Source organism: Simochromis diagramma, unplaced genomic scaffold, assembly GCF_900408965.1.
Source record: "Simochromis diagramma unplaced genomic scaffold, fSimDia1.1 OVJJ01000571.1, whole genome shotgun sequence".
Lineage (NCBI taxonomy): Eukaryota > Metazoa > Chordata > Actinopteri > Cichliformes > Cichlidae > Simochromis > Simochromis diagramma.
The window spans coordinates 396,910-408,412 of record NW_024386885.1 but is presented as its reverse complement, the minus strand read 5'-3'; the positions used below and the strand labels follow the sequence as shown (position 1 = coordinate 408,412).

General features: G+C 41.0%; 1 protein-coding gene across 1 annotated transcript; it reads left to right on the top strand.

Moving 5' to 3' along the window:
- Positions 1-526: 526 nt before the first annotated feature.
- LOC120734505 (solute carrier family 43 member 3-like) lies at positions 527-9,462 on the top strand. Its single transcript, XM_040033334.1, has 12 exons — positions 527-764; positions 850-979; positions 2,468-2,514; positions 4,250-4,326; positions 4,438-4,530; positions 5,426-5,565; positions 7,385-7,524; positions 7,680-7,823; positions 7,910-8,017; positions 8,091-8,277; positions 8,471-8,582; positions 9,127-9,462. Exons 1-12 carry the CDS (start codon positions 584-586, stop codon positions 9,262-9,264), a joined length of 1,497 nt encoding a protein of 498 aa, XP_039889268.1. The 5' UTR covers positions 527-583; the 3' UTR covers positions 9,265-9,462.
- The last annotated feature ends 2,041 nt before the right edge of the window (positions 9,463-11,503 follow it).

Here is an 11,503-nt window from a genome sequence, read left to right as displayed (position 1 = left end):
GGGTTATTCTATTCTATTCTAGTCTATTCTAATGAGTTAAGATGAAATTGATTGCGGCTTTTTTGTGTGCAGCTACTATTTGTTTGTATGTAAAATCTTAACCTACGGGGTTCAAGTTAGTATAGATGCCACACTGTGGTTCCCTCTCATGTGGTGGTTCTGAACCTGCTGCGGCAGGTGGGGCATGGAGCACCAAGTAACAAATATGAAGTGAAACTAAGAAGAATGTGTGGAAGGCTTTTAGGGAAAATAAAGCAAATGAGAGAGCCAGTGCTGCCGTGATTGTGTACATTGCAACATTTCACATTGCACAATGAATTTTGATGAACATTCAGTATTTCTATGAGAAAATGTTAACTTTATTTTTTATCATCTTTAGCCTTCAGTTCATATACTGCCCATGCTCACACAGATGTTGCTCCCTCTTGCGTTCGTGATCACTTCTTGAACAGTTTTTGCTGTATTTCAGGCATGTAAAACTGAAAAAGTATACCTGTTATTTTTTTATTCCATGGTTTAGGAACAGAGATCTGTCTAGAAGTTCTGTTTGACCTTTGTGTGAGCTGGAAAGACGAAGTGAAAAATGCAGGGAACTGTAGTTGGTTACAGCCCGCGCTACTGGCTGACCCTGATCACGGGGTTGCTGGAGTGTCTGTTATTTGCCGGCCTGGTGTTTGGCCATGCCTCCCTGGTGTTTGTGCTGAAGAAAGAGGAATACTTTGGTTGGCTGTGTGTCGACACTAACAGCACAACGGATAGTAAAGGTGAGCAACTCTGGAGTTTAGATTGGACACCACAGAAGCAGGTTTCAAATATATTTGTGTGTGTTTCTGTTTGTTTTTCTTCCAGACTGTAGTGGTCAGGATGAGCAGTTCTCGCTGGTTTTTACTGTGGCCTCCTTCCTCAACAACTTCCTGACTCTATTAAATGGCTACATATTTGATCACTGTGGCACACTGCTGACCAGACTGCTGGCAATGTAAGTCAGTGCTGAAATATGTCTGGGCTGCAGACCCAAACACACAATTGTTAACTATTCTTGCTGTTTGCGCAAAATGTTGTTAATCAACAATACTTTATAAGTAAACTATGATACCGTTGTAGGTCAGACCTCCAGCAGAATAAAAAAAAACCTTGTCTGCCAATTAGTTTCAGCAAAGAAACACAAAAAATCTGAGATTAGTTAAGATTAGCACATGGTAAAACAAGGCACAGAGATTAGACTGAAACAGAACCCACCTCATTCAACCCCAAAATATATTTGACAGTTTCTAGTATCAGTACTAATACTTGGTAATGTTAATGGTTTAATCTGGTTCAGAGTCCGGATCAATAGGTAACACTTTATTTATTTTCTTTTTTAGTAAATGAACTTTTTTCTCTGCACAGGTTACAAAAAAATGTCCAAAAAAACTCAGTTATGTTTATATACCACGAAATCACACAATCACATACTATAGCTGCCCCAAGGCGCGTACTATGAAATCATCTACCTCACAATATTCAAATAATCCATCTCCCATGAGAAAACATTTGTTATTCCAAACCTGTTATGTTAATCATTGCTGGAACACTTAGCAATGCAGATTTGCTTTAGAGCTTTGGTGTAACATGTTATCACTTAAGTTTCTTATTTACTGCAGTGATCAGGAGAGTATGAGATTATATTGTGAGATTTGGGTTAGAGAATCTCAGTAATTAATTTTAATGAGATTATTGTGATATTTATAGAAAATTTGGTAAAATATGCAGTTATTCAGTCAAATTCATCTTTTACTTCCTGTCAGATGATTTATACTCAAACATGTGGAGAGACACAGAGAAAGTCTGTAACTTTGTAAAAACATGCGCAACAAGAATTATTACACAATTTAGGAATTAATGAGTGTTGTTGAGTCACTACTTAATTGTCAGTACCAGATTATATTGTTCTAATGTTAATGGAAATCGTGCCAGATTATTTCTTTAGCCAGTGTTCATTTGAAGAGCAATTTATTCAGATTACAAAATACAAGATTTGGTACAGACCAACAAGCCTTTTCAAGGTCAACTTTTGCTATATATACAAAAGCTACTTACACAAAACTCAGTTGTTTTGTGTATTTATGCTGCTGTTTTTAACTATGCTGCCCCCTGATTGGTACTTGTTTTTCAGCATTAAGCTGCATCTAGACTTTTCTGTTAAGTTTTTCACTCTCTTCCACGTTTCATCGTCCTGTCGAGAGAGGCTACATGCATGAGCTTATGTGGTATCTGAGGGGAGAATGGACAGTTTGAGTGGATTCAGAAAACCTTGCCAGCTCATGTCTGTTAACGCTCAAGGCGACTTCGCTGCAGGCCAAAATCACCCTCAGGCCACCAACCAATGTCTCAATGCTCCCTCATAGGAACTCTGCTCCTCGTAGCTGATGTCTGATGGCAAAAACAGAAACTTTTATGTGTCCTTATGATACTTTTCCCTCTCCAGAGCCCTTTTTAGTGGCGGTACATTGCTGGTGGCCCTCTCTAGCCCAGGTAGGTGCACAGGTTACAATTATTAGAAAACACATATTTATGAGTCTTTTTTTTGTTTGTTTTTATTAGATTCACCTTTCACCTCTGTCTCATAATTTCCACCTTTTCCATAATCCCTTCCTTGTGGGAATTTTGTATTCTGGTCACACTGTGTTGGGTTTATTTGTATGGAAGCCCGTTTCTGCCACTAAAAAAAAAAAAAAAGGATCCATAACTCAAAATTTCGAGTTATTTTCTCGAAATTTCGACATATTAACTCAAAATTTTGAGAAAAGCAACTCGAAATTTCGAGTTAGCGCTGCTAATCAGTAATCTACGTGAATGACGTCATTTCCATGTTACCCGGAAGCTGAAGCCCTCAGCTACAAATGCTACAGCTAAGCTACCGGTATTACATCCAGTCGTGAATGCACAGATTGCTGAGTGTTTTCAGCCTGGCTTCACAAATGATGAAATCCCTGTGTTATTAGCTGAATCACATGGTGTTACTATCAGCAAACATACTTTAATTTGTTGGGATCTGTTTTTGAGTGCGGGGTCCTGCGCCATATGCTTCCGGGTAACAAGAAAGCGACCTCATTCACGTATATTTTTGATTGGCAGAGCTAACTCGAAATTTTGAGAAAAGTAACTCGAAATTTCGAGTTATATTTCTCGAAATTTCGATATAATAACTCGAAATTTCGAGAAAATGACTCGAAATTTCGAGAAAATAACTCGAAATTTCGAGTTATGGATACTAGCTTTTTTTTTATTTTTAGTGGCGGAAACGGGCTTCCATATATTTGACTACCTGAAAGCTTATTCTGTGTGCTGAAGTGTAGAAATCGAACACCCTAGCTATTGTGACAACACCATTTTAGCTAATTAGCAGTTAGTAGTATAACTTGCATGTGCTAGCCAGTGCTGGCCTCACATTTCATATTCTTGTGGACCAACCTGTGAAAGAATCACCTTTGTTTTTAAAAAAAGAGCAGCTGTGTTGGCTTTCTCATCTTAAGCACAAAGCAGGTTTCATCTCCTCAGCTACTGCTCGGTTCATACCAAACACGAATGACAGAAAACAGGTAAAAGTTGTTTTCACTACATGCCTGACGACGTAGTCACTGTAACACCCCTCGTATATGATGAATCCCAGTAAAATAATCACAATCACTGTGAGAATTATGCACAACTGTGCATAATTCAGGTCATTAACATATTAAACGCGTGTTCTTTATTTTCCAGTATAGCCATTGGCATTTGATTTCAGTCTCATTTATATCGTATCACAACAGCAGTTATCTTAAGGCGCAATGTGGATACTCTACAATATTAGAGAGAAAGCTTAACAAATCAGGCTGTCGCCTGTTTACAGGCAAGAGTTCCCTTTTAATGGGAAAAGTCCTCCGGCAGAAACAGGCTCAGCCTCGATGTTTGTGGAATAGGGGGAAAAGAGAAGAGAGAGAGAATGAGGGCACAGAGAGACCACGAACAACAAAACGCCCCATCAGCCTGACCTATAGAAAGTTTAAAGGTTCAGGGTCACTGAATCCATCCCTGACTGTGACCCTTTACTGCTGCTGGGGAAAGCAAAAAGTTTGTTTTCAAACATGATTATTCAGCATTTTAACTGCTCGTCAGCACTTCTGCTGCTCTGCTGCTCTCTACACCGTGACTCTGGAGTTTTAACTCTAACTACCTTTAATATTGTGCAACATCGCATTCCTAATGTTTGTATTTCTGTGTCTTGTAGAATTTTCAAATCTGCTTTACCCCGCCCTGTCTCTCCTTGCTGTGGGTGGAGTCCTACTGCTCATAACTAACATGCAGGTAACTACACCTGTAGAAAGTTTCTGTTCCTAAACAGAAATACACTTGAGCCACTTCTAAACTTTCAAACATATTTTGTCCTGATGATCCGTGTATCTGTGTGACGGAAAGGTGGGCAACCTCTTCCCTGCTCATCGCTCCACCATCATCACCTTCTACAATGGTGCCTTTGACTCCTCCTCTGCTGTGCTTCTCATCGTTAAGGTGGGACTGATAATTGCTACACTCATATTTGTCACACACATTAGATGGATAAAACAACACTGTCCCCACACTAGTGCCACTACTACTTTACTGAAGTGCAGTTTTATTCTTATTTGGCAAAAAAAAAAAGGTGGAAACAAGCTGCATCCCATAGCTGTACTGGTGCACCAACAAATATAACTGTGAATTTGTGCTGAATACTACATAAATAAAATATTAGAATTTACATCCCTTCATCCAGTCCTGAATGACCCACTTCTCCCTATCTCTAAGGGAGAGCCCAGGCTCCCTACTGAAGCAGCTCATCCTGTTTTGTCGGTCATTACTCTCAGCTTATGCCCAAGGTGAGGATGGGAACATAGAGCAGTCAGCATATTGAAAGTTTTTCCTTCACACCCAGCTCTCTTCACCATAAAAGACTAGCATGGTATCCAGTCACTGCGGACCTTTCACCAGTCTGTCTACCCTAAAGACAGACTGTTCAAAACCCTGAGATACTTGGTACAGCAATGTGCAATCCACCCATCTCCAACTATAAACCATGGCCTCAAACTTCCAGGTGCTAATTCTCACTCCTGCTTCAGCTGCCCCAGTAAGAGCTGGTGATCATCCAACAAACCAACAGAACCACATCCTCCTTAAACAGAAGAGATGGTATCTAGACAGCGCCGCCTACTAGAATTGCATTTATCAAAATTTAAGCAAAGGCCTCTTGGATTGGCTGTAAGACACAGCACGCCATTTTATTGGTCAGAGCCACACACATATCAGAGGCCTAGCATAGCGACTTAAATTAGTGGAGGTGGGAAGATAGCCACCTGTGTCAGCATCCACCTATATATATATATATATATATATATATATATATATAAAGTCACCTTTTTTTCCCCTGCAGATTCTGTACGAACAGGGAATCTCTCTCCGCTACTCTTTCATTTTCCTGACCATCTGCAGCAGCATTCACGTGGCGAGAACTTTCCTGCTGATGCCAAAAACCCACATCCCCTACACTCTGCCTGAAAACTACACCTACGGGTGAGAGCATGATAGGTTTTTGCCATTCAGGTCATAAAGACAGTGGGCGTCTTTGATACACACAAAATCTGTACTTAAACACACATTTCAAGCACAAATTCAGTATTATTAACATGTTTTTGTGTAATTTGTTCTTATTCTGTGAAAAACTACCTAAATAAGGAATCAAATACAAAATATTACTGACAAAGTTGAAGTCTTTTACCTTTTTAATTTAAAGTGGACGTAGCATTTGGATGGTGTAGTGACTGAATTCAGAAATATATATTTTTCTAATTCTTGTTGTTGTTCGTGAAAATCAAAACCACCATTTTTTAAATCCCAGAACGAGGGAAATGGCTACAACAACAACGGTAGGTATATCATCACCAACCTCCACCTTTGTTGTAGTGTTCGTGTCGCATACGTCATAATTATGTCATGGGATGCTCGCCTACGTTGCTGTGAAGATGACCATACACATTAGATGGTATTGGATAGTAATGGAAAACCAGTCTGTAATATATGTTTGCACTGATTGCCGATCACGCTTCAACTGGGAGGGAGAGCCTTCAGTTTTCAGGCCCCTCTTCTGTGGAACCAGCTTTCAGTTTGGATTCAGGAGACAGACACTATGTCTACTTTGAAGATTAGGCTTAAAACTTTCCTTTTTGCTAAAGCATATAGTTAGGGCTGGACCAGGTGACCCTGAATCCTCCCTTAGTTATGCTGCAATAGACGTAGGCAGGTTTTTCCTTTCCAGTCACCTTTCTCACTCACTATGTGTTAACAGACCTCTCTGCACTGAATCATACCTGTTATTAACCTCTGTCTCTCTTCCACAGCATGTCTTTATCCTGTTTTCCTTCTCTCACCCCAACCAGTCGCAGCAGATGGCCCCGCCCCTCCCTGAGCCTGGTTCTGCCGGAAGTTTCTTCCTGTTAAAAGGGAGTTTTTCCTTCCCACTCTCGCCAAAGTGCTTGCTCATAGGGGGTCATATGATTGTTGGGTTTTTCTCTGTATCTACTGTACAATATAAAGCACCTTGAGGCGACTTTTGTTGTGATTTGGCGCTATATAAATAAAATTGAATTGAATTGAACTGTGTCATCCTCGGTAAGAAGGAATGGTACTCCACAGTGATGTAGTTCAAACAAATTTAATGAAGGAGATGGCAGATGGCATAAACCAGATGAACAGCATTTGTGGGAATGTGATTGAATTACAATATATTTAAATGTAAAGGGGGTGTGAGTGCGTGTGTGGTCAGGTGGTAAGCACGCACATAGTATTAACTCACACAAGTAAATACGTTACTCCTCCAACACACCTGTGCAGAACCGCACTGAACACGTTCCCAAATGGAAGTACAATGCTGAGGTGCATCATGGGTAATGTAGTCTAAAGAAGGTGCCGTAAACAAGCGGACTTTTAACACAGTCCATCCAAGTGGAGCTGTGGCGACTCAGTCCAAATAGGTACCAATGGAAAAGGTGCTTTATTGTACCTACAAGTTTCACTAGTACAAAAACCAAGCAAAAAAGAAGTTTTCCATGCTGGATGTCATTATTTAAACCCAATTTTCTTGGTTAATGAGTGAGTGAGCAGTGAGGTCCTGATCTTCAGGGAACAGATCAGGTGGTATATGTTCTCCACTTGCTTTCCGCTTTCCCTGTCACAACACTTTCTTTGTTTTCTTCATCTTTCACCACAGATGACGAGCATAAACCTTTTGATTTTTAATAATTCTGAGTCACTAACAAAAGAACAAAAGTGACCAGTGCAACGATGATTTTGAATGTGCACTCATTTGTTAATCACACTTTTTTCTGACGTTCAGGATAAACTGTGGAAAGGGAAACACTGACACCGTGGAGGAGACTGAGATAAAGGAAGGTCCGCCGACACAGGAGTCCCCTGAGACGGAGAACACGTCGCTGGCACCCGAGGGTAGGACAGAGGCTCAAAACACAGAAAAAGGTTCTTATAGCCACTTTACCATCCAAAACTGTTTGTGTCAAGTGTTTCTACTGTTTGGCCAACAAAGAAACCACTGCAGGCAAATACAAATACATATACATGTAACAAAGTAGCATGTATTTGTTGATGTTTTACACCCAGTTTTGTGTGTTCAGTGCAGTCGTTCGGCAGCTGTGTCAAGTCCAGGTTCTTCATATTTCACCTGGTGTGGTTGTCCATCATGCAGCTGAGACACTACTTCTTCATTGGCACGCTCAACTCCATGCTGAACCGGCTGGCTGATGGTGACTCCAACCTGGGTAAGTCATTGTCCTCATTATCATCTTTGATCCAGATATTGTCCGACTTCATTCTCTTGTTTTCTCATCCATCCCTAAATCATCAGTGAGCCAGTACACCAATGCGTTCGCAATAACTCAGCTGTGTGGCATCCTGTGTGCCCCCTGGAATGGACTCATCATGGACAGACACAAGAAGAAGCCTCTGGCTCCGGGTAAATCAGTGAATGCTGTTAGAACGACTTGTTTTCATGTGGAAACTCCTTCTGAATCTCTCTTGTACTGTAGGAGAGACGGAGCAAGAGGCGGACCTGCGCTCCTCCTACCTGTCCCTGCTCCTGACTGCCCTGCAGTGCCTCCTCTTTTCTGTGTGCGCCTCCATTGCTTTTCTCCCGCTGCAGTACTTCACCTTCGTCCTGCAGGTCCTCAATCGCTCCTTCCTTTATGGGGGGAATGCAGCCTTCCTTAGCATCGCGTGAGTTTATATCAAACACACATTTAAAACTTCACTAGTTTCGCTTTTTTGAGTTTCCCCTGTCCTCTAAACTTCTCAGTTTCAATTAAAATACAATTTCAGGAGGCAAAATAATTTCAGATTGAGGTAACAGAGAATTTATTCATCAGTTAGACACAGACACGTTATAATCCTTTGGTTTCTGCTCTTTCAGTTTTCCAGCCTGTCACTTTGGGAAGCTGTATGGCCTGGTGATGGCTGTGTCCGCTGGAGTCTCTGTGATGCAGTACCCCCTCGTCTCCGTGGTCAGAGAATATCCCTTTTATGTAGGTTTTTACCCCTCATCCGTAAAAACCTGATGAGGTATTACTGCCACCCTGCTAGGCGGGCAGACAGGACACGTGAATGCAATAGCTCAAAAACAGAGCGATGTAGGAGCTTCAAATTGATCTCATACGTGTATCTAATAAAAATCTCGGACAGGTGCCAATCTCAGTGACCTCAAGGTTAAGGTCAAACATAGATTTTCTTTTTAAAATTTGGACACATCTCATTTAATGGGTTTACTGTATTTTCATGACTATTTACATTGTACATATCGTTATGAAGTTACGATGAGTCAAAAGTGCTGAAAAATTAGTAACATTAATAAGTACCAAATTCCCCCACCTCGATGAGGTCCTGTAAATATTTACAACAAAAAGTTGATATTTTGCTTCATTAAATGTCACTATGCTTGAGTGTCTCTGATTGATTTAACATTGAACAACCCAGCAGTGGCTTAATATCAACACAGGTCAATATTTAATACACTTTTCTTGCATTAGCTGTGCTCATGTGAATGCAAACTTTTGTCTGAATCTGTTCCAGGTGGACATCAGTCTTATTTTTCTCACTCTGCTGGCGTTCATCCATCCTACAAACGTCTTCATCCACTGCAGAAAACAAGGCCGCCTCAGGAAGGACCATCCTGAGAATCGAGCCAGACACTCGTCTCACCGTCTGTAGAGAGACGGTGAGACGAGTGTTTCAGCCTGTAGAAGGTTCAGGTTCTCTTTGTTCCTGCTCACTGATTTAAACTAGAAGCACAAGCATTTGCTTTAATGTTTTGTTGATCCTTATTAATTCACTTTTGTGAACTGTTTTTTGTAATAATCCAATAAAATTTTGTGTTAAACACTTCATGGTTCAGAAGAAATATTATTTGTTTGAGCCATTTAACAGCTTGAAAGACTTTAATAACATTCAAAATAGATCAAATCAAATCAAATCAAATCACTTTTATTGTCACATCACATGTGCAGGCACACTGGCACAGCACATGCGAGTGAAATTCTTGTGTGCGAGCCCCACAAGCAACAGAGATGTGCAAACACAACAACACAAACGAGCAAAATACAAGAATGGCCGACCTGAAACTAATAAATATATGTACAATATATAATAGTATATGCATTTCTGGATGCGTATACTAAATATTTTCGTGTGTGTGTATACACATTTTTACAGATTAAATAGTAAAAAACAAAAACAAACAATAATAATAATAATAATAATAATAATAATAATAATAAAATATATAAAATATACAGAGTTGAATATGTGCAAAACAAGTGGCGTTTATATACAGTGTGGAGTGCATAATGTTGAAGTTCCAGTAGTGAAGCTGAGGTGTCTATGACGTGTTCAGCAGTCTGATGGCCTGGTGGAAGAAGCTGTCTCTCAGTCTGCTGGTACGGGACCGGATGCTGCAGAACCTCCTTCCTGATGGAAGTAGTCTGAACAGTTTATGGCTGGGGTGACTGGAGTCCTTGATGATCCTCCCCGCTTTCCTCAGGCAGCGCTTCCTGTAGATGTCTTGGAGGGAGGGAAGCTCACCTCCAATTATCCGTTCAGAGCACCGCACTACTCGCTGGAGAGCTTTGCAGTTGTAGGCGGTGCTGTTGCCATACCAGGTGGTGATGCATCCAGTGAGGATGCTCTCAATGGCACAGTGATAGAAGGTCCTGAGGATGCGGGGGCTCATGCTGAATCTTTTCAGTCTCCTGAGAAAGAAGAGGCGCTGCTGCGCCTTCTTCACTGTTTTGTTTGTGTGTACTGACCACGTAAGATCCTCAGCCAGATGTACTCCAAGGAACCGGAAGCTGCTCACTCTCTCCACAGCAGCGCCGTTGATGGTGATGGGGGTGTGTACTTCTCTGCACCTCCGGAAGTCCACTATCAACTCCTTTGTCTTTGCGACGTTGAGGGTGAGATGGTTGTCTTGACACCAGTGGGTCAGGGCGCTGACCTCCTCCCTGTAAGCCGTCTCATCACCGTTGGTGATAAGACCCACCACTGTAGTGTCGTCCGCAAACTTCACGATGATGTTGGAGCTGTTAGTGGCTGTGCAGTCGTAGGTGTAGATCAAGATATATGTATGTGTGTGTGTGTGTGTGTGTGTGTGTGTGTGTGTGTGTATACACACACACACACACACACACTTCCATTAATCACAGGTCAATTTCTGTAATATTTCTGTAATATTGATCTGGTCAAGTACCAGAGGATGGTGTTGATCAAGTTCAGCTGCTTTGGTGTTCATGACATTAACAACAGGTGCACTGCAGGGCCAACAATGACACAACAAGCACCACCATATATTATTGAACTTTTACAGCCCTATGCCCCTAGTAGGTCTCTGAGGTCGAGTAGTCAGGGCCTACTTGTCACTCAGTATACGAGACTGAAAACTAGGGGTGATAGAGCTTTTGCTACTGTAGCCGCCAGACTGTGGAATTCCCTTCCTCAGGACTTACGATCCGCTGATTCATTGATTACTTTTAAAAAACAGCTAAACACACATCTTTTTAAAATTGCTTTTTGCTAACTTTGTTTGTATCTTGTTTGTTTGTTTGTTTTTTTTTATATATAATCTGTTATATCTTGTAAAGCACTTTGTGATTTCTATCTAGAAATGTGCTATATAAATAAAATTTTACTTACTTACAACGGCCAAAACAGGGATGGAAACTAAAAAATTTCCCTCCACATCTTTTCTGACTGTTTGCACTAATTTTGCGTTTGGCAAAGGTTAGTGTCATTATTTGTAGCATGAGGTGACGCCTAGACTCTACAGAGGTTGCACAGGTAGTCCAGTCACTCCAGGATGACACATCAATATGTGCCATTGCCTGAAGCTTTGATGAGTCCCTCAAGAGCATGTAAGAGAAGACATACGTTTTTCCCACATAGAGATCTGACATAT